This window comes from Schistocerca serialis, chromosome 2 (assembly GCF_023864345.2).
Source record: "Schistocerca serialis cubense isolate TAMUIC-IGC-003099 chromosome 2, iqSchSeri2.2, whole genome shotgun sequence".
NCBI lineage: Eukaryota > Metazoa > Arthropoda > Insecta > Orthoptera > Acrididae > Schistocerca > Schistocerca serialis.
Window position 1 is genome coordinate 1,143,004,888 of NC_064639.1, and position 24,322 is coordinate 1,143,029,209.

The following is a 24,322-nucleotide window of genomic DNA, read 5'->3' on the forward strand; positions in this document are numbered from 1 at the left end:
TTTATTAATTTGTGTTGCTGTTTCAGCTTGCCAGTGGTGGTGTTGATTTGGGATTAGTAGCACAGTGTTGCCCACTGCTTGAAAAGCTAACAGTTACTGCAGAGCCACTAAGGGCTTGTACTATACGTGTCAGCCCTATATTTCCAAAACTTAAAGATATTAAGGTCATGACTTTTGATATTGGCATGCTCTGAATTGAATTGTTGCAAATTCTCGTATATTGGTTCCTGTGAATTTTAAGTTTTCAGATGATTTTATTTCTTTTTTTCTAGGTTACCTGTCCCGTCTCCTTGGAGTGTGGATCAGTGCTTCTTAGGTCCCAGAATGTTACCCATATTGACATTGTTCGCATAAGGGATCTCACAGATTCCATCTTTTCCTTGTGGCTGCGGCGAAATCCAATGACTTACTTGAAGACAGTGAGTATTGTTGTAAACACACACAGCGTTATGTTATTATTCTATTTGTAGTTAATATTCACCCATAATAATAACATGGTTTAACAGTTTTAATCTCAGTGCTATTCTATGAAGAACAAAATGGAGGAATTGCAGCAGAAGAGAAGTATGAGGTCACCACTGTATGAGTGAGAATGATGCCTGCATTCAGTGTACATGTGGTAATGAAACAGTGCTTCACAAGAAGAAGATGAAATTGAGAAGAAAATATTGTGGGTAAACAGTTGGCTGTGGAAAATGGAATTGCTCTTCTGAGATTCAACAGAGAGGCTTAAAAAATATTGCAGTGAGCATATGGTATACATATAATTCTGTAATTTTTTGTGGTTTGGCAAGTCACCAGTTTAATTAAAGCCATTCTTTGGTTTGAAAACAATGTGAATCATTGGACTAAACTGCAGTCAATGCAGCTGTTACATGTAAGAAAGGTTAAGTTAAGAATAGCTGAAACAAAGATTTGTAGGATGTTAAACAAGAATCGGACAGGTTTTTGAGTTTAAAAAAATGAAACTGCTTGCAAGTAAGCTTTCTTAATACAAAAGAGGCAGTTTTTCTGTGGAAACCGTTAATAATACTGTATGATATCTCCTAACATATGATAATGACTATGATTTTTTTAAAGAACTTCATTAGCAGTAGTGAAAACCTCAGGCCAACAAAACTAACTCTGTCTAGTGGCAAGGATACATTTTGCAGTTACAGGGCAACTAATCATGAGTTCACTCCTGTTTATTATGCAAATGGATTTCACACCTGTTAATGTCAGGATTCTTGTAAATGTCCTGATGAATATGTGTGACATAGGATTGCAACTGTATGCAGGAACTTAACATTCTTAAATGATAATTTAGCTTATTTCACCATAACATGGGAGAGGAGTCACATCACAGCACTCTTAAGATTGGCCACACTACATGTCATCTTATGAACTGGAGGGATGGATTATTGGCCTGACCTTGAGCTAGTCAGAGTACGGAGAAATGCCTGATCGAGAGTCTGCCACAGATGAGCTCATTTAACACAGTTCTAGCAGCAAGTGTTTTGCCATCATCATCCCACACACCACTGACTGTGGTTGTAGTCACAACATTTTTAACAGACTTGGTTCAATCTCTGTCAAACTATTTTTACAAAACAATGACACTTTTGATCATGTTGTAAATTCAGAATCATCTAAAACAGTGCATTGCTTTGATTTCAGAATCATCTAAAACAGTGCATTGTTTTGCTTTGCTTCACCTTACAGCGGAGAACTACTTGTTTTTGTGTCACCAAATTCTAAGAAAATGGAGTACATAACGGTTCTTTTCTCTCTCTCTCTCTCTCTCTCTCTCTCTCTCTCTCACTAAGTGAAGAAAGGGGTGTGTGTGTGTGTGTGTGTGTGTGTGTGTGTGTGTGTGTGTGTGTGTGTGTAAAACATTTTTGTGTTGAATTTCATTCCTGGTAACAGCCAAATTGTAAATGTCTGTATCTATATATGTGTGGGAAAGTGTTGCAGTTGTAACTAAATACGAGAATTGCTTTTTTACAGCTACTTCTGGGATACGTGGAACTGACAAGAAAGAGTGCAGAACTGCTACTGGATACTTGCCCACAATTGACAAGGCTTGGTTATCTTGGCAGTTGGGACATTAGATCCTGGGAATGTAGACGACTTAAAGAACGAGTTGTGCAGGAGAATTATGATGTCCACCTGCTTCTGTACTCACGGAGTGGAATCAGTGTAAGCACAATAGTTGAAGAAATGAGTACTGATGAGGAACGTGCCATTGTGGAGCTGTAGCAGATACAATTATACAAAGAAAGCATTTCTATTTACATCAAGTGCTTTAAATTTTGGGGAAGATTATAAGCATTCCAGGCAATATCATATAATTTCTAAATTCTGAATTTAATATGTTGTTCAAGGGAGAAGCTTTCATATAATTATAGTGTTGGAGATACTGTTATTTAAGTCACCTAAATGTTTTTTGGCAGCAGTATGCTCATAAGACTATAATTTAATATGCCAAGAACAACATAATTTAAATATCTGTTGGAATTTCCTAAAATGGCACCTGTTCTCAAACAAAATATTATTTTGTTTTCTGAGAACTATTTGATCAGTGAACAAAATGATTACAGGTTACTTGTTTTCCTCAATGTATGGAAATAGTAATCAATCCTGAAACTAAAGGTACTATTAGATACACATTAAAAAACTGGAGGAAGGCAGTTAAAGTTACACAAAATAATGTGTATCAATAGGTTTTACAAAGGAGTTTTGGTTTTCATGGCCATCATCATTGTTAATAAAGATGTTTAATTTTTGCACCTCAATCTTTTACAGTTAAATCTTCTTATCCAAACACTTCAAGGGAAGTACCTTTTGAGTGTTCATCATTAACATTGGATAGCAGTACTGGTACAAAAGATATTTACCAGAAAACTATCCAAAATTATGACCAAAAACCTTAGCTCCATAGATTGTACTCGTGTTCACCATATGAAGTCATATTACGATGGTCAGATATTATGTATTTGTTACATTGTTAACTAAAAATATTTTAAATGAACTTTTAGTTTGCAGGAAGTATTGCAAAATATGTAATGTAACAAAAATTTTTCTTCAGACATTTTTTTAAGAAATAGTAATGAAAAATGAGAGGATGAAACAAAGCTGAAAGTTTACATTCTCTAGTTATCAATGTGTTGAGAAGAACAGAAACTTCAAAATATTCTCTTAAAGACCCCCTGTAAAATTGTCACATTTGGAAAATAGATGTTAGCTGAATACTTTTAATCATTGTGTTTAATGCCCATCTTTAAAAGTTGTGCAGGAGCCTTTAGAAACGATGCTATGAATGATTTTGGCTCTCGTAACATATCGTCTAATGTAACATTGAGATATTGCTTTGTTGTGAGTCATATTTAGAACTCAAAACGGATACTTTAGAAATATATCCCCAAATCAGGGCCCTTGAAGTCAAGGGCATAAATCAGCTGACATTGATTCCACTGCTTAGTGCCACATTCTAATGTTTATATATTTCATGTTTGACAGGGCATATTTTTGGCAGACTGGTAATATTGACATACACTTCCTGCTGTTGGCTGTGGAGGTGAACGTGTTACTGCATAATCAGTGCTGCTTCATTTGTTGAACTGATTCATAATTATGACACCAACTTGTGGATTGACATAAGAGTTCCAGAAATATATGATATCTCAAGATTTACGATATCTGTATTTTGCAGCTTATTTTAATTACCAGTGATTTTTTTTACCTTAAACTGATGTTTACAAACTCAAGGGTTTGGTTTAAGCAGGATTATTTAATATGTGCTGTTATAATGCACCCTTCAGTTTATCTTTTTAGCATTATCAATAATATAATATCTCCCAGAAGGAATTGAATTATCATTTTGGTAGTTAAAAGTTTGACGATAAATCCAAGCATGTGGTGTGTGTCTTCAGCAGTTGCACAGAGAGATGTTGTGTAACTGTAAAACTAAATAGTACCCATCTCCCATCACATAAGATAAAACAGGGGAAAATTTTGTATGTATGGTATCACATGCACATTTTCTTTCAGAACATCTAATTTAAAACCGCACTGTCCTATAATCAGGTCCATAACATCAACTTTCCTGATCTGTCATTATGTCTCTGAAACCAAACAATTTGTAGCTGCCTTGCTTAGGCTTGAATATCACTAGGTATGTCCAGATGCACTTTAAAATGTATATTCTTCTGTTTTAGACTTAATGAAATCAAGAGAGAAATTTGATTGAAACTGACTTTGTATGTCTGCCATAGGAAACTTGAAGAGGATGCAAGGATTCTGCTGGCCCCAATAAGAAATTCCTTGTTATGCCATCATTGTGACACACTTTCCATTATTGTTTTTCTGTGAGGAAATAAAACTCTGTTACCTACCACATTTATGGTGTCCTTTCCTTCTAAGTTATTTAAGTGATTCTTACAAGAATAATCTCAATTATCTGCTAAAAGTAATAATTACAAGGCCAAGAGAGCACAGTACTCACATTTAAGACAAAGTACTACTTTATCAAAGGTGCATCCTCCTCCCCCCCCCCCCCCCTCCTCCTCCCTGCGCGTGCACGTGCTCGCGCGCACGCGTGCACACACACACACACACACACACACACACACACACACACACACACACACACACACACACACGCTTTATGTATAGAACCAAGATGTTACTGAGAAGCAACTATGATGAGTGGAGAAAGAAGGGGAAGAAAATGAGCCAGAAACTTGACAGCTTAGGTTCTACATATCTAAACTTGTAGCTGAACACAAACCACCTATCCAATTTGTAGGTGACGTGACTCATTGTCCTCATCACATAAACTTTATGTTTTACTGATGACTTTCCATTATCCACTGATAAGAAGTTTGCATGCAATCGTAGTTTGGCCACCTTCCTTCATGTGTCACTCAGTGTATCTCAGATATTTGATATACTAGAATTTGCCAATTTGTTTGTAAAGATTCACTAATTGTTATCATATTCACAGAATTATTTTAAATATTTGTGACTTTCTACAGTTCTACAGCCAGGAAACTACAGCAAGAATTGATATCAGGCAAAATTACTACTTGCATTTTCCATTTAAAAAAAGTATAGTAAAAAATTATACAATCTTAATCATATGCTTTGCTTTATGATGTTCCTTGTCCATTTTAACTATGTTGTGTGGAGCATTTTACAATGCAGCAGTAGCATATAATTACTCACTTGAGAGACTGAACTGCAATCAGCACAAAGAGCAGTAGGAATTCTTGTATCATGCTCCTCATGAATCTACAGAACAGAACATAGATAAATTGCCACTGCAAGGCTACCTTCATTTTGCCCTCCCATCTAATGACTATTATTTCCTTACATGTTCTTTCACTTTCTAATTTGTAATTGTTTGCTATCTACAAAGTTATGCTAATGCATCTTGTTACACATAGTAATATATTGTTCTGGGAGTACAATTTACCTAGAAATGAAGAACATTGTAATCTACAATTTAACCCAGTCTTTATTACTTTTTAGTCTCAATATGTATTCAACAGATTTCATACTAGACAAAATTTTATCTGTCTTTTACTGCAGTACACTTCTGAATCTTTAACTTTAGGTAAAGTGTTTAATTAAAACAATTTAAATTTGTTATAGTAATAAATGTTGAACAAAAATTGCTATCATGATGCATGTTAAGAAAATTTAGCGACATTTTAATGTTGATGACCTCACAGGTTACAGTTTTCCATAATTTACAATGAGAGTGTTCTTACATTTTTTAAAAATATAATTTACAGAAATATGTACAGTTGCACTGTTGTGTGTCTTGTTGGATATTTAAATAAAAAAAATGTTGTTAGAAATAAGAAAGTTAGTCATAGAATCACAATGCACCAAAACCTCAATGATATGATTAAGCAGGGTTGCCCCAAGTTCTGGAAATCAGGGAATTTCAAACATGTCAAGGAAATTTGGAAGAAAACCCTGGAAAAGTCTCATTTTTGTCTCAGTAAATGAAACGGTTTGTTTACTGAGATGTCATGCATTGTCACTGGCTGGGTGCAGCTGAGTGCCATGTACTGCTTCCCTAATCCCTCATTCTTACTGCATCTCCTCCTGCTGCCTTTCTCCTCAGCTTGCAGTCGGTGCTGCCACCACTTCTTGCTGCTAGCCTAGCAGCTACCAACGAGAGGCGTCAGGAGTGGTGTGTTTGGATCTGATTCTCAGAAAGTGTTGATGGAGCGGCCAGAGATGGCAACCGTGTGAGTGCGGGTTGTGTCTGAGTGATTATGTGAAAGTGTGTGCGCTCTCATTTTCTGACAGAGGCTGTGGCCAAAAATTTAGTTGTGAGAGTGTGATTGTCTTTTCTACGTCCCTGTCAGCGGCTCAATGATCATCTTCACGGTGTGTTGTTACCTATCCTCAGTAGAATTGATTCTTAAAGTATTCACACAAGTTATCTATTGCGTAGGCTGATCACCGCGGTCTCGTTTGCCACTAATGTGCAGGCCCTGCCCATCGGATCTGATCTTCCCACAGGCTGGGTCTGTATGTGTGTCCTATAATGCAGCAGATTTTCGGGATTTAGCCATGGACCAAGGACTGCGGTGCTCCTCAGCAGGCCAGACGCCATGGGTGACGGATTTCAGGAATTGCGACTGTCTCACCACAAGTACATTGTACAGTGCATCGTTTTATAGACATTGTATTTATTCTAGTACATTTTGTCACTTTAAAGTAGCTCATATATTAGCAAGTATGAACAATAAGAAGAAGAAAATTGTGGCAGTCACTGGCGGTTTGTACACTATGTACTCGAAAGAAAAATCAAACAATACCTGTAAAATGAAATGATCGAGTGGCATTGATGGCCAGGAGACCTCATATAGGGAAGTTCTGCTGCCAGGTTGCAAGTCTTCATGCAGGTGACGCCACATTGGGCGACTTGTGTGTCGCTGATCATAAAACGATGATGCAGAGAACACAACACCCAGTCCACGAGCAGAGAAAATCTCCAATCAGGCCAGGAATCAAACTGCTGGTAGGCACACATGTTACCACGCAGCTAGGCATGTGGACACACAATACCTCTAAAATAATAGGCATAACACAGTGGGTAATACCTGACAATAACCAACGTAGTAGAACCAACATGTTATTGGCGGCCGCGTATAGTGTTGGTTTACACAACTGTTCCCCACCTTATATACTTCATTCAAGAGGCCTACTTTTTTCTGAGGTTACTTCTGAAATCAGTGAAAGTATTTTAAATATGTCTTTTGTGACTCCAAGAAAATGCGTATTTTTGTCATCAAATGTCTTTCGTTTCATTGAAATAAAATAATATCGGTGGTCTTGATGAAACACACATACCATTTGGCTTGCTTTCTCCATCTAAAAACATTTCATTACAAAATATGTTGATGTTAGTACTTAATATTTTTGCTCAAATGTTTAGAAATACAGAAGTTCCTACATTTTTTTCTCAACTTGTGTCTTTACTCAACCCTGAGATCTCAAAATTTGTCAGGGTAAAATGCTAAAACTTGTCTGGAAACCAGGGATATATCAGGCAATTTCACTTGGGGAAACTTGTGGCAACCCTGTTAAGTTACCTGAGATATTAAACTACACAATGTATGTTTTGAAATGTCAGTCTGTTAGTCAATACTTCTTCCTCAGGAGCTGGAGATCTAGACAGACAATGGATGACTGATGGGAGTCTGCAGGTACATATGGCTGTGACAAAAAACATACAGACAGACTGCTGAAGAAAACCAAGAAGCTCTTTCCTTCCTCTCTTTCCCTTTTTTAATATTAATTTGTGATAAAGCAGATTCATTTTTTGTTTCAAATAAGATTCTATCATGTATATGATGGTAATAGCATTTATAAAATTAATAGCCGTACATTGACTGAACAAATGTGTATACCAGCGCCACGTAAAATAGACAAATGACTGGCAACTAGTCATGGGGATAAAGATGCATTGATTGAATATAGAACATGTTTGAATACTTGAATAACACTTAAGAGACACACAGATAAATTTGACAAAGGAAGCAATGCCTCAGAACAGCTACACTTTCAATACACTCCCTAAAAGAATGTCTGTCATGTATGCAGATAGTGGAGTGTAATAAGAAATATAAATAATGTAATATAATGAGTTCGGTGTACCTTCAAAACCAAACTACTGGTGACTGAAAGAGTGAAATGACTGCCTGACTATGGCTCACTAACTGACTACATATAACATAGATTGAACAACTATTTGTCACCAAGTTTACAGCCTCACTGATAAAAATCTGTCACTGAGTGGCTCTCTCACCACCCATCATTGGCTACTGACACAAACGGATGTCTTCTAAGAAAGTGCTCTTGCCATTATCTGGCATACACTAATGGTAGTCTTCTATTTAGGTATGCATAACAAGACAACAAAGTGCTCGAGATTGTGGTGGCAGTGTTTCAGGAAACTACGTGTTTTTCCAACTAATGGCTTGTTTTGACACCCGTGGTTTCTTGCAGAAAGATCTACAAGCTGGCAGTTCCTGGTTTGGCATTAAAATATATAAAATCAAACCCTGACATTATCAATCTCATACTTCGTATCAACCCAATTGAGGTAGTGGGCAATCTACAGATATCATTGATTGTTTTGAATATACAACACTGTTGTGCATAATTAACTTCTTAAAGTTGAGTGTTCAATTAGTGACACATTTATTTACATCAAAAGATATGTCATTCAACACTCATTCATTTCTTCCCACTATATTACAATCCTAATTGAAATGTTGGCACATTAGAGATTGGATGACACCTGCAATATCTGACCAAGTCTTGGAAGCAGTATGCTACAGTGTCTATCAACAGTACTTGCAGTTTTGCTTCCTGCAGGTAAGTACTGCCCAACCATTCTGTCTCCTTGTAATTTTACAATATTCTCAAGTGAATTGTCCTTTTGATTAGAGTAGTCGAATGCAAGTTTTTTACTCATTGTGTACCTAATTTCCTCCTGATAATCACAATATCCACAGAAAGCATTCTTTCTCTATTACAGAGAAGATCATTTTCTCAATCTCACTGTCAGAGATGATGAGTCGTGGATTCTGTTTATGAACTATATGAATGTTGTGACATAACACCAGTTCACTCTGAGAACTTTTGAAACTCTATCACACTTCTTCCAAGAATGTTATTTTCAGTGTCTTTTTATGCACAAATGGCAGATTACTGTTTGAGTTTATACAACAGGATGCAATAATAAATTCAAAAGCACACATTGAAACATTAAGAAAGCTACAAAAACTTGCCACAACAATTTATGTGGCATGTTGAGTTCCAGCATGTTCCTACGAAATTTTGACAAGTTTCGGATAGGGGACATCCTATTCACTTTTCACTATAACTCACTCTTTGACCTGCCTCCTTATTCCTAATGAATCCTACTCCTGTTATACCATTTTCTTCTGTTGCTGATATCACCTAATATTTATCTGACCAGAAATCCTTCTCTTCTCTCCCTTTCTCTGACTCTACTGTATATAGATTGAGCCTTTGTACTTCCCTCTTCATATTTTCTAGTTTCCCTTTTCCCATTCAGATTTCTGCCATTCTTCGCTCTGACTTATAAAATGTGAAAACTTCAGTAGTTTTTAGTCTCTTTCGTGCGATCACCTCCCCCTTGGCACTACCATCACAGAGATCTGAACAGGGGACTAATCGGGAGTCTTTTTGCTAATGAAGAGATCATCATGACTCATTTTTTCAACTAGTTTTGTTCTCATTGTGTACCTAATTTCCTCCTGACAATCACAATATCCACAGAAAGCATTCTATTCTCTATTACAGAGAATGATCATTTTGTGTGGATACACATTATATGTCTTTAATGTAGTGGTTTCCATTACCTTTTGCATCCCGATACATTGCTTGTTCTTCTGTTTTTATTGCTATGTTCGTACCCTAAAGACAAGAGGGTGCTGGAACGTCTAATTTACGCCTGTGGCCTAATTGACAAGACTGTTTGGCAGAATCAAAATGACCCTTTATACTGTAAATCTCCCACCAATTGCTCATTGTCTTCATTCAGAATCTGATCAGTGGCTGCGATCAAACCTAGAATCCATGACTTTTGATTAAGAATCAAAGAACTACCTCTAGACCACGTGGGATTTAAGATTTTCATGGAATAGGCAGAGTTCAAATCTTTCTCGCATATTCATCCAGGTGATAGCATTGAGAAGGCATGATATTTCAGCAAGCTGGTTTCTTGCCATCAAGCTTTCCTGATGACATTCTGTTGGATGGTGCCTTTTCAGTTCAAGATACTAATGTAATGCAGAAAATTCTGCTGTGGTCTCTGTTTGCAACTAGCCTTAAAAACATTTTCTGATAAATTACAGGAGTGGCCAATATCAGTAGATTTTCAATTTCCTGCCTGAAGTCTACCATGAACTGAAACCTGTTACTAATTTTTGCACCAGAATATGAAACTGCTGTCAGGGTCAACATTTCGCTCTGTTCAGTAACACACATATACATATGACTTTGGCTATGGGTAAAGGAAGTTATAACATGAATTGGTTATTAAAAATTGAATTTTTTGACACACCATCCTGTCCAACAATAGTGGTAATATTGTCTACAATAAATTACCTTTGAAATCATCATTATTAGTACAATGAGAACTGACACCAATATTTCACTCATTGCTTACTGAAATCCTTATTATTCATACCAAAATAACTATTTCTCCTGCTCAGTAGAAGGATTTCTATCATTTTAATTTGTAAAAGGTGGTAGGTAGGAATTATTACTAGCTCACATCTGCATTGTTTTCTTTTCTTTTGTGTTTCTTTATTGCACAGAGTGTGAAAGTAAGTAACTAATCATACAAAGTTGAATGTGGCGCTGATGAGTTAGCAGGATAATCAGTCGAGTCAAATCGTGCTCAGAAAGGCCAAATAGCAGAAAGTTTTGTACAAGGTTTTTTTTATTTATTTAGATGAATTAACATGTTTTCTTGGATGCTGGATCCGATTTTTGAAAGTCCCACCACAGTTTCGGCCTGGAAATGGGACAAAAGAAAAATGGAAAAACTGGAACTTTTTTGTTTTTGTTATTTGTAACTCTGAGATGACGCAATTTTCGGCAACGTTGAGTACATTTGAAAATAAAGAGAACAAGAATTTCCCACAAAATAGGTCTTGGGAACCTATTTCGTCAGGCCAAACATATTGAAGTTAGATTTTGAAACTGAGGAGATGGGCTGTCTCAAGACTTTTCCCTAAGCGCCTTATAAATGAAATGTTGCATCTGAAACAAACCAAGAAAAAAGATGTGATGAACGCTGAACGATTCGCATAACAAATAATAAACTATTCGAAAGCGTATATAGTGTTGTTCTTTTTTATATTAATATTCTTGTCAGTGTTTATTTAAGCTATGTGCCACTAAAAATTGAAAGTTACAAAAGCACCGCTAGAAAAACAAAGTTGAATAATTTTGGCACGAAATGTTGTATTAACCATTTCAAATAAAGTATGATTGGCTGACATAAACCAAAGAACTGCAAAATAATGTATGTACCAAAAAATACTATCTACTTTTCGGCCCCATATGAAAACTGCCGAACTTCTGCATGTTTTGTCAGAAAACTAATTTTCTACGAGACAGCATAACGTTCACGAAGAAAATGCAGTAGAACATTTTCTACTGGTTAGAAATAAGGTGACCTATTTTCGGACAATTATTTTTATAGCAATTTTCTGATTAGTTTAATTTTTGTGTGGTCATTGGTAGATGGGAATGGGGACTAATGTTTTAAAATGCAATAATTTAATACAAAAGTAATGTTAACACACGTAGTTAATTAAATCTTCAGTAAAATGTGTGGTACACCTGCTACAGTGGTTAAATTATAAGTACTTAAAGGGTTACAGATCTGTTAAAGCAAAGTTCCCAATCTAAGTCCAGGCTACTTAAATCATTACATTAATCACTGTGTTGTCGTGTTACCCTGTAAATTGCTGTTATTTGCCACACTGAATGTAGCTAAAATTTAAAAACAAAGCAGATGTGTAAACTACAATGGGCCTGACAATCTTAAATTCACAAGGGGAGGCCGCCAATTGTGAAATTCAGATTGGATTCATACTGCGCATAATAAAAGCTCATGGGCAGAGGTGTAATGTGGCAAAGCAGCAAGATGCACTTCTCAGCCATTGTCGAGAAAATCGACAATTAAAAGAAACCGTTGCGGTGAAATACTCTCTACGATTAATAAATTTCTACAGCGGTAAATAATGGAAATGTCGTGTGGCTATGGCCTCCCGTCGGGTAGACCGTTCGCCTGGTGCAGGTCTTTCGATTTGACGCCACTTCGGCGACCTGCGCGTCGATGGGGATGAAATGATGATGATTAGGACAACACAACACCCAGTCCCTGAGCGGAGAAAATTTCCGACCCAGCCGGGAATCGAACCCGGGCCCTTTGGATTGACAGTCTGTCACGCTGACCACTCAGCTACCGGGGCGGACCTACAGCGGTAAGCGCTCGGGTTCGTAATCCGAAGGTCGCCGGATCGAATCTCACGCCATGCAATTTTTTTTATTTTTAGTTTTTTGTAATTCAAATATATATATATATATATATATATATATATATATGTATATATATATATTAATGGATTGCTTATGCATGCTGGTGAAGGCGGATCGCGTCTCCAATTGTACCGCCTCCATTTTTCCGTTTTTTTTAACAGGGTGTACCAAAGCTCTCCCGTCCTCACTGATTTTCGACGACGTTATAAGTTGCGCTAGGGACCGCATCTACCTTCTTTCGAAGTTAGCAGGCAACTACGCTGTTATGCGGCGTCTCGTTTCGGCCCATTCAACATCTGTCCGTCAAGTGTTACGAGCGAGTAACGGAGTTTATATTTCATACCTGCCACAGGGAATTTGTGTTCGTGGGGTCTCTATTCTAATTCGAACGTTTGACTTACGCTATACGTATTCGTTTCGGAATATCGTTTCTACGTCTTCCGTTAACTATACGTGGTTAACATTATGAAGACAATTAATAACATTTGTGAAATACAACTTTGTTTGCGGAAAAAATAATGATGTTCGAAGTCGCCAGTTTTTCCACGACAAACGACTTTCAACAACTTATTATATGCATAATTGTTGCAACTGATTGCCGGGAATTATATATATATAAACACACATTTGAATTACAAAAAACAAATACTAAAAAAAAATTGCATGGTGCGAGATTCGATCCGGCGACCTTCGGATTATAAACCCGAGCGCTTACCGCTGCGCCACGACGCTGTGGAAAATTACTAATTGTAGAAAGTGTTTCACCGCAACGGTTTCTTTTAACTGTCGATTTTCTCGACAACGGCTGAGAAGTGCATCTTGCTGCTTTGCCACATTATACCTCTGGCCATGAGCTTTTATTATGCGCAGTATGAATCGAATCTGAATTTCACAATTGGCGGCCTCCCCTTGTCAGTTATATTCCTTCGTTCAAATGGCTCCAAACAGAAACTTACATATGACTCAAATCAGCACAGCACTGTGCCAAAAAGGTACTTTTCACATGGAAGTTAAGCTTTATAACAAACTTCCTGAAAACATAAAAGCTATCACTGAGGTCAATACATTTGGAAAATCTCTAAAGTCATATTTACAGCATCACTGCTTCTACTCCATTGAAGAATATTTATATTTATGAAATGTGTTATATAAATACTTACGTGTAAAGTGTATTATTGTAAGCTTAAATATGTATGCCTTGAAATTACTTTCAGACTGTATATTTATAACTTGACTTGTCCAATGTCTTATGCATAAGCTGCTATGTAGACAACAGGATCAATAAAATACAATACAACACTATGGGACTTAACATCTGAGGTCATCAGTCCCCTAGACTTAGAACTACTTAAACCTAACTAACCTAAGGGCATCACACACATCCATACCCGAGGCAGGATTCGAACCTGCGACCATAGTGGTCGCTCGGTTCCACACTGTAGCACTTAGAACTGCTCGGCCGGCTATTCGTAATTTAACGAATCTTTCACTTTGTTGACATGACAGCTGGCTTGTTTATATCATCCCTACGTACATCTGTGGGACACCAAAGGAAATAAGGTAAGTTTCTGGCAAACTTGAACATTTTAAATTTGCATTTGACTTGAAAATGCAACGACTACAAATCGTTTTGTCTAAACTATCTATCATTGCTTTTGGAGTTCCGGCTTTATCAATTATCGACACAAACACAATAAAAGTGAATAGAAATGGATTACGAAAGCACGCTTTTCATAGCACGTACTTCTCGTCTCAGTTATTCGAAGTGTATAAACAAAAAGGAATTACAGTACTGAGGCCAGAAGCGTCATACTTTCGTGTCGTATTACTGTATCGAATGCGCAATTAAGACCAGAAGAACGTTTGAAGTTGCTGTGTTGTTCACTAAAACAGTGTAACATTTACTATATAAAACAAATATCGCGTGTACACGACAGAAATAACGAACAAGAAGCAATTGTAAACATTCGTTTGCTAATGTTCTGGGGGATCCAAGATGGCGGCAGGCCCCGCCCACTGGCTTCAAAACAATGAACAACGGAAGTCTGTAGCGCCATCTCCCCTTAAGGCCCGTCCACACACAACGATCTGTCTGTGCACATCACATCTGCGCAGACAGATCGTTGTGTGTGGACAGAAGATTGGCACCAACCTGAGGTGTGTGCAAACCTGGAAGTTGGAGTTGGAGGTTTGAGCGAAACCTCTCAAATCTGTGGGTTCAAACCACATCTGCGCAGACAAGTTGGAGCGTGTGGACAGGAGATCGCCGCAAATCTGGCACGAAACAGCTGTTTGCTCAGTCTAGTGTTTGTATTTTTGCGCATAGGGCATTAAAATGGCTGATACTCGTCAGTGTTCTCGAGAGTTTGTAAGTGAATTCATTGAAATATATAGAAACCACCCATGTTTGTGGAAGATTAAAAGTAAAGAATATAGTGACAGAGACAAAAAGGCAGCAGCATACAATGCTCTAATTGAAAAATTGCGTGCAGTTGACGCCTCGGCAAACAGAGAAACGGTAATAAAAAAAAAAGATTTAAAAAAATTCGCTGCGAACTGGCGAAATTATTTGCGGATGGATGTCGAAACTTATAATTATCTCTTAAAGCTTGTAACCCCTCATATTATGAGAAAAAATACTTGTATGAGAAGGGCAATTTCTCCTCATGAACGGCTGGCGGTAACATTAAGATTCCTAGCAACAGGAAGGAGCTACAAGGATTTGGAATTTTCAACTGCAATATCGAAACAAGCGTTGAGTAAAATAATACCAAACACATGTGAAGCTATTTACGCTGTCCTGAAGGATGAGTTCATGAAGGCAAGCTAAGTAAATTTAAGTCTGTCAGTGAACTGTTTACCGAAAAGAGTTATCCAAAGTTCAGAAATCTAGAAGATCTGGTGTAAGAGTAGATCAAGTATACCAGCCAACATTATGGTATTTTGATCTGCCTGGCTTTCTTAGTGATCAAGAAACGCCGAGACCAAGCAGGAGTACAATTGAAGATGAAATTGGAGTGTCAATGTGCCAGGAAATGGAACACGAGGTAATGTGAAACAAAACAGGTTCGCCCTGCAACTCTCGCAGTAAATGTACGTGAGAAAACTGCTTTCGCTTTAGCAACCACTGTCTACACCATTTTGACCGCCTTCTCTGTTTCCTGCGGTTGGTCTGAATGTTTTTTGCAACACAAGTTGCGAACACAGACGACAACAGAAATTCCTCCATTTCTATATTTCAAAATAACTGAATTAAATTTTTGACGTTTACGGGGAGCGTAGTCGCTTGCCACGGATTTTTCTTTTCTACACCGACAGATGGCGGGCGAGTAGTAGATTGGGGTTTGTGTCGTGTGAACACACCACATTTGCAGCGATCTTTTGCATGTACAGACATCTGCGCCAAAGTCTGCGCAGACAGATCGTTGTGTGTGGACCGGGCTTTATTCTACATTCATGGTTTTTGCAGCTAAAACCCGAGCAGTTCACTTGCAAATGATACCATTTTTAGTTGAAGATTAATTTCAGCCCGTTGAAAATCTTTTGCAAAAGGAATCGATCGATTAGCGCCAGTTGCTGGGGCGCCAGCTTCAGTTCGCCTTTCAAACCTTGCTTAATATTTTGGAATATAGCTATGGGAAGATGTATGTTCGAGTGGCTATGGAAATGATCGCTTTTTACCCCACGTTCCTGGACTCAAACAGGAACCAATCATGAAGACAGACCTCCCAAACAAACCACACTGAGGTTCTGTGTGTGGTCTTTTCATACTTATTTCTGAAGCGCTTCCGTAATTAGGAATATTATTACCATATGACAATTAAAGCATAATTATTACGTCATTGGTCTCAGGGACTTCTCGTAATTTTAGGAGTGATGAAAATTTTCATTTTGCCGTCACAACGAACATCATTACGTATTGAGAAATGAGAAGTTAGGTTTAAGTGGTGGAACCTGAAATCATGACAACTTCAACACACGACACGCGCTGTTTACTTGGTCAGAAGAAAAAAGTCACTCATACCTAGTTTTGTAGAAAATTTTCCTCTTTATTTTCGTAAATAGTCAACTTAGCCGAAAATTCCGTCGTTTCCGAGTTGTAAGTAAAAACCCCCCCAAAAAGTAACATTTCCATTTGTGACCCATTTCCGATCCAAAATTTTAGTGGTAATTGGAAAATTCTGATTCAGCACACTCGAAAACATATAGAAGAAAGAGAGTGTGCGCTGATATCAAACTTCCTGGCAGATTAAAACTGTATACCGGACCGAGACTAGAACTCGGGACCTTTTCCTTTCGCGGGCAGAGTGAAAATTTCATTCTGGAAACATCCCCCAGGCTATGGCTAAGCCATGTTTCCGCAATATCCTTTATTCCAGGAGTGCTAGTCCTGTAGGGTTTACAGGAGAGCTTCTGTGAAGTTTGGAAGGCAGGAGACGAGATACTAGTGGAATTAAAGGAGTGAGAATGGGGCATGAGTCGTGCTTAGGTAGCTCAGATGGTAGAGCGCTTGCCTGAGAAAGGCAAAGGTCTCGTTGTTGAGTCTCGGCCTGTCACACAATTTTAATCTGCCAGGAAGTTTGATATAGAAGATAGCTACTCAAAAGAACTTTTCACTAAAATCCCTCATTTGACTGGATTATATGTCTGAACAGCTCTTTAACCTTGTCACTACATCATGCTTGGAATAATATTTTCTGTATCTTCCTATTTATTTGAAGATCATCTTTTCCTCTTACTAAAGTCAGTTGCTCTGGTTGTCAGCGATAAGCTTATGTTGACATTACTATGGCATGTCAAGTAGACAAGTAGTTCCATATAATTAACAGCTATCGGTTTTTGTTACTAATTAATAACAAGTGTTGGCATTTTGGCTCCCATTTAATAAGATCTCTCCCACTTAGCACAATCCACTTTCGTTATCACATCTTCAACTAGGCCCCCATTCCATAGTCGGCTAGTCAGCTGACAATTGAATTATGTGTGATTCTCTTAACATGTGAATGAACAGAACCGTGCTGCTGATACACCATCCCAGATGAGTTCATTAATAATGTTGTATTAGCTGTACTTAAGGTCCCTCCTTGTGATGTTGTTGTTGTTGTGGTCTTCAGTCCTGAGACTGGTTTGATACAGCTCTCCATGCTGCTCTATCCTGTGGAAGCTTCTTCATCTCCCAGTACCTACTGCAACCTACATCCTTCTGAATCTGCTTAGTGTATTCATCTCTTGGTCTCCCTCTACGATTTTTACCCTCCACGCTGCCCTCCAATACTAAATTGGTGATCCCTCGATGTCTCAGAACATGTCCTACCAACCGATCCCTTCTTCTAGTCAAGTTGTGCCACAAACTCCTCTTCTCCCCAATTCTATTCAATACCTCCTCATTAGTTATGTGATCAACCCATCTAATCTTCAGCATTCTTCTGTAGCACCACATTTCGAAAGCTTCTATTCTCTTCTTGTATGAGCTAGTTATTGTCCATGTTTCACTTCCATACATGGCTACACTCTATACAAATACTTTAAGAAACGACTTCCTGACACTTAAAACAATACTCGATGTTAACAAATTTCTTTTCTTAAGAAACGCTTTCCTTGCCATTGCCAGTCTACATTTTATATCCTCTCTACTTCGACCATCATCAGTTATTTTGCTGCCCAAATAACAAAACTCCTTTACTACTTTAAGTGTGTCATTTCCTAATCTAATTCCCTCGGCATCACCCGACTTAGTTCGACTACATTCCATTATCCTCGTTTTGCTTTTGTTTATGTTCATCTTATACCCTCCTTTCAAGACACTGTCAATTCCGTTCAACTGCTCTTCCAAGTCCTTTGCTGTCTCTGACAGAATTACAATGTCATCAGCGAACCTCAAAGTTTTTATTTCTTCTCCATGGATTTTAATACCTACTCCAAACATTTATTTTGTTTCCTTTATTGCTTGCTCAATATACAGATTGAATAACATCGGGGATAGGCTACAACCCTGTCTCACTCCCTTCCCAACCACTGCTTCCCTTTCATACCCCTCGACTCTTATAACTGCCATCTGCTTTCTGTACAAATTGTAAATAGCCTTTCGCTCTCTGTATTTTACCCCTGCCACCTTCAGAATTTGAAAGAGAGCATTCCAATCAACATTGTCAAAAGCTTTCTCTAAGTCTATAAATGCTAGAAACGTAGGTTTGCCTTTCCTTAATCTTTCTTCTAAGATAAGTCGTAGGGTCAGTATTGCCTCACGTGTTCCAACATTTCTACAGAATCCAAACTGATCTTCCCCAAGGTCGGCTTCTATCGGTGTTTCCACGCTCCGATCCGTAGAACTCCAGTTTTCTTTCTCCTGATAACAACGTCCTCTTGAGAAGTCCCCTCCCGGAGATCCGAATGGGGGACTGTTTTACCTCTGGAATATTTTACCCAAGAGGACACCATCATCATTAACCATACAGTAAAGCTGCATGCCCTTGGGAAAAATTACGGCTGTCTCCTTGTGATGTCTCAATAAATATAATGAATGTGTTAAACTAAAGACAGAGATCTCACAGTATTTTTCAGGAACCACCATAATATTCTCCTAGCTGTATATCCAGAATTTTTTCAACTTTGTCCAGAAGAATTTCTGGTACTATTTTATATATCGTTCAAAGAAGTGATACTCTACCGTAATTGTCAGCAGCTTGTTTTTTATTTAGTGGTCAAAACAGTGCTTTCTGCTCTCATCTCACGTTCTTCATAACTTCTAGGTGGCCTTGAAAAGTAAATTTGGCCTTTTGTAATTTTTATTTTCAACAATTTTAGTAGTTGTACAGCAATCTAATCTTCACCATTTACTTCATTTGTTTTTAGTACTTTGATGGCTTTATGAATTCCTAGCTCTGTTGCTATAAACAATTCTTCATGTATTTTTTAAAATTCTATAATAATACTCAGTTATTACAGTTCTTTAATCCTGTTTTACTATTTTCACCACTGAAGAAGTATTTATGAGCTTTTTTATATTTAAAGTTCTGGTAAAAGCCTCTTCCATTATTTCAGTGAAATTTTCTTGTAGCTCTGTAAGCTCAGATTTTTTAAGTTCTCTTTTCAATTTCCAGATTATTTTCGATCCTAGTTTCCTTTGCTGTATGAATTGTTCAAAATTATCTTCTTTTTTTAACATTTTGATGTTCTCCATTTCTGAGTCCATTAATGTAGTACTGTTGTCATTCCATAATGTCTTATTTTTATTCTTGGTTGATATTTTTTGTCACTTTCATAATTTGATCTTATAGTTCATGGTAGTCACTAACTTAAGTTGTTCCAAAGTCTTCTTTCTGTATTTCTATACTTTCTTAGTGTTGGTTTGTTTATTTTGTACGTAAGTGTTTTCTGTTTTTTATATTAAATGAAGGTAATTGAATTTTAACTTCTGAGGGATACTCATCTCACCAGTTTCGCACTTTCTGACCACTACACTGTCATTCATTACTTCTTTAAACTTTATTCTCGTTATTGTTACATCGTCTGGCTGGAAACCTCATAGATTTTAATTTGGAGACATCCAGGTTTTGGCTTTCCTTTGTGGTTTTTGTAAGTGTTGGATATCAGTTTTAACTGAAATTGTCTTCATGTGGTAATCTATCTTAAACCATTATCTTAAACTGTTACTATTTTTTTGTAAATATGTCCAGTCTTCAACTTCAACATTTTTATTTTTTTCTCATTTTGTGTAATAATGTTACTGAGGAGTAAGGATTCTGGTTATTTCAGATTCTGAAATATACTATGACTAATCGATTTTCTGTGAATGCCATCCATTACCTCATTAAGCCTATAAACAATAGGTTATTAGTGTATATTTCTTTTATTCTTCCATTTATTGTTAAATGGGAGATTCTTTCTGGTTTCTGACTGAAAGCTGTTACTCTATAGTATTGTTATTACCATTTACTTACATATTGCTACTATGCTATTCATACCATTAATAAACAAATGAAAACCTTTATCAATTTATCACTTACGCAAGTCCCTATAAATACCTTTGCAGTTGAGCTATAATTTCCACACACCACATGTTGAGAAAAGATATTGTTAGTCCTACAAACATCTGTGATTTCCAACTTGTAGAGTAAGGATGGAAAGAATATTATATATTTGAATGTCTTGAAATTGCCAAACAATGGCAGAGGGAGGCAGCAGGAGGGGGAGGGTTTAAGCACCCAGCTGTTATGGGAGTATGCAGAATTTAAGAAAAGTGTCATTTTAGTGAAACAGTCCACTGATTTCATGCAGTAAGATGGCCGCCAACTCGAAAGTTCGTCATGTTTCTCTGTGGAAAAAAGCTAATTCTACCAGTAAAAAGAAAGTGTGTACAAATTGCAAGAAGGTAATAACAAAGTTAAAGGAACGTATATCGAGCATACAATTTTAATCAGTTCTATGAAAGAAGATATTTCGAAATTTCAGTGCGGAAAAACTGAGCCGAATTCTCTAAAACTTCCGAAAAACATGGCTGCTGCCAGTGACAAATGGACTAAAATCACATACAAGAAAAACACTCAAGAACTGCAAAATCGTGTGAATAGTAAATGCAACGACAACGCAAGCATTGTGCATGAAAACTCTTTCGAAGTCCTCTCAATTATAGACAGTGATACTACAACGAAATGTGTCGAGCCACATGTGAAGACAGACGACAGAAGCAAAGCACAACAAAAAAGCTGTAAACCTCAGGGAAAATACAATTCTACCACGAGTGTGGTCGCCGACAGTGTTTCAAAATCAAGAACTTCACAAGATGGATTATCGACTACTGTGGACAAAAGACAAAAAACAAACTGTGTCATCACGCAACACAAAATTTCAGGTAGGCCAAATCACCATCAAACAAATTCTGGGAAAATAAACCTGTTTGCGGACAGTCAGGGGCGGAACGTAACAGCTGAATTTCAGTGTGGAAGCATTCACAGCATTACTAGTACAGTGACACCTGGCGCAACGTTTCAAGCAGTGACTTCTACAATTCATGTTGAGAAAACAGCATCAACAAACAAAGACGTTTTCGTGTTCTTAGCGGGAACGAACGATGTAGCAAGAAATGATACGAAATGCCTAATGATCTCACTCAAAAGGCAGCTACATGAACTTAAACTCAAATGTTATCGTCTTCTCGGTTCCCCATCGACACGACTTACCAAATTGGTCATGTGCAAATGAAGAAGTGCGGGAAGCAAATAAGGAAATACAAAATATATGCTCAAGAATCGAAAACGTAATATTTGTGGACATAAGCAGCATAGGAAGAAGATTCCACACAATCCGTGGTCTGCACTTCAACAAACTAGGAAAGGACTTAGTCATAACACGGATCGAAGAAATAGTAAACAACAAACTGAATGTGGAGTGCTATGCACAGTAGCTATCCCTCGCAAGAACAAAAATCACGAATTCACGGATGAATCAACCACGAAATACAAGGTCAGTGATACAATACATCAGCAGGACAAAAGTGGTTTTTTTTGGGCAATAAAACTTTCCACCAGTGCAACACCATATGCAAGTGTATGTGATCCACATTACCTCAAGCAGGTCTCAGATCAAACGAGTGCAATTTATCGTTTCTGCATTATAATGTACAGGGTTTAAACAAAATACATGCATTTGAATCATTCATCACAGAGCTAGCTCCACATGTAGTGGTAGTCACAGAACACCAAAAACCAGTAGACAACATTAATCATTTCAAATTAGAAGACTATTACCTAGCAACATTCTACTGTAGAACACAAAATAAAGGCGGTGGTGTGTGAGAAAATATAAGTTAATAACAGCCATAGAAAAAGTGTTATGGACATAAAAATTCAATGCTGACAAAGATTTCATGACTCAGCATGATGTAGCACTTACATAGCCATACTGTTGACACGTTTAGGAAAACTTACTCAGGTGAGATATTACTTTTATCACATGCAGTAACTTGGGAATCACCATATAGCAGAGATGCCAAGTCGCAGATAGACACAACAAAAAGACTGTCACAATATAAGCTTTCGGCCATCAAGGCCTTTTTCGAAAATAGACGACACACACAAATGCAACTCACACACACATGACTGCAGCCTCTGGCAGCTGAAGCCACACTGCGAGCAACAGCAGTTGTGCATGATGGGAGTGGCAATTGGGAGGGGGGGGTTAAGGAGGAGGCTGGGGTGGGAAGAAGAGGTATAGCAGTGAGGGGTGGGGGACACTGAAGTGCTGCTGAGGAACACACAAGGACAAAAGTGGAGAGAGGGTAGGGCAGCTAGGTGCTCTCAGGAGGTTAGACAGAGGGCAGGAAGAGGTGGGGGGTTGCAGAAAAGGAGAGAAGTAGTAAGACTGGGTGTGTTTGTGGAATGAGGGCTATGTAGTGCTGGAATGGGAACAGGGAAGGGGCTGAATGGGTGAGAGAAATGAATAACGAAGGCTGTGGCCAGGTGGGTTACAGGAATGAAAGTTATATTGCAGGAAGAGTTCCCACCTGCACGGTTCAGAAAAGCTGGTGTTAGTGAGAAGGGTCTATGTGGCATGGGCTGTGAAGCAATCATTGAAATTAAGGATGTCATGTTGGGCAGCATTCTCAGCAAATGGGTGGTCCACTTGTTGCTTGGATACAGTTTGTCGGTGGCCATTCGTGCAGACAGACAGCTTGTCGGTTGGCATGCCCTCATAAAGTGCAGCACAGTGGTTGAAGCTTAGCTTGTAGATTACTTGACTGGTTTCACATGTAGCCCTACCTTTGATGGGATAAATGATGTTTGTGACCGGACTGAAGTAAGTGGTGATGGGAGGATGTATGGGACACATCTTGCACCTAGGTGTATTACAGAGATATGAGTAATGAGGTAAGGGGTTGGAGCAGGGGTTGTGTAGAGATGGACAAGTCTATTGTGTAGATTTGGCAGACAGTGGTATACCACTTTGGAAGGATAATGGACAGGATATTTGTCATTACATACATAAATTGCATAAATAAGGCCTCAAATTCTGGAAATTGGAAAACTGTGAGACATAAATAATTGGAGAGTTAATTAGAAATGTAATTACAAAGAATATTAATTAAAGAGGAATACATAAAAGTAAATAACAAATGAAAATACATCACTTGGTAATAACTTTTAAGCTGTTTCTCGAGATAGTGAGATCTTCTGTTACTGGAATTTGTAGGTTACCGTTTTGTTAATTAGAAACATTGATTTTTCATACCAATATCTCAGCTGTCTCTAGTTATTTATTGCTAAGGACTTATTACTTCAATTTCTTGATTAATTACTTAATTTAGTATATGCATATAATTTTATCAATGACAACAATCCACGCATAATTATGACAACGCACGTCCTTCCAGAACATTCCACACACATTCGCAATGAATATCAGGTTTTTTGTCAAATAGTACAGAATGATATATATAAAGACACACATACAAGGCCTTAGGAAGCACGGAATTGTCTGATAACTATCTGGATGCATATAAAAAAGGTGATGTCAGATATTTCATATGAGTCCTGGGGGAGGCTGTACCGTTATAATGTGACTGTAATACCAGTGTGTCATAGTTGGAATCGGCCAACTCATGCAAATACCATGGTGTAACACTTCTTAGGGATATGAAATGGAATGCTCACGTAGGCACAGTCTTGGGTAAAGCAGGTTGTAGGCAAATCATTTGCGCGACCCATAGTGGAATATTGCTCAAAGTGCGGGA

The 24,322-nt window shown here is 37.8% G+C and overlaps 1 protein-coding gene across 2 annotated transcripts in view; it reads left to right on the forward strand.

Annotated features, from left to right (window-relative positions):
* The window catches only part of LOC126458604 (uncharacterized), a 67,351-nt gene extending 61,651 nt beyond the window's left edge, over positions 1-5,700 (forward strand). Inside the window, exons 7-10 of one of the 2 annotated variants that reach the window (XM_050095760.1) lie at positions 27-164; positions 273-419; positions 1,990-2,181; positions 4,257-5,700. In XM_050095760.1, coding sequence (XP_049951717.1) covers positions 27-164; positions 273-419; positions 1,990-2,181; positions 4,257-4,265 — 486 coding nt within the window. In that variant the 3' untranslated portion in view covers positions 4,266-5,700. Of the gene's footprint in view, positions 1-26; positions 165-272; positions 420-1,989; positions 2,182-3,501; positions 3,677-4,256 lie in introns of those variants that run through there. The other variant, XM_050095759.1, reaches the window with a different exon arrangement.
* Positions 5,701-24,322: the final 18,622 nt, after the last annotated feature.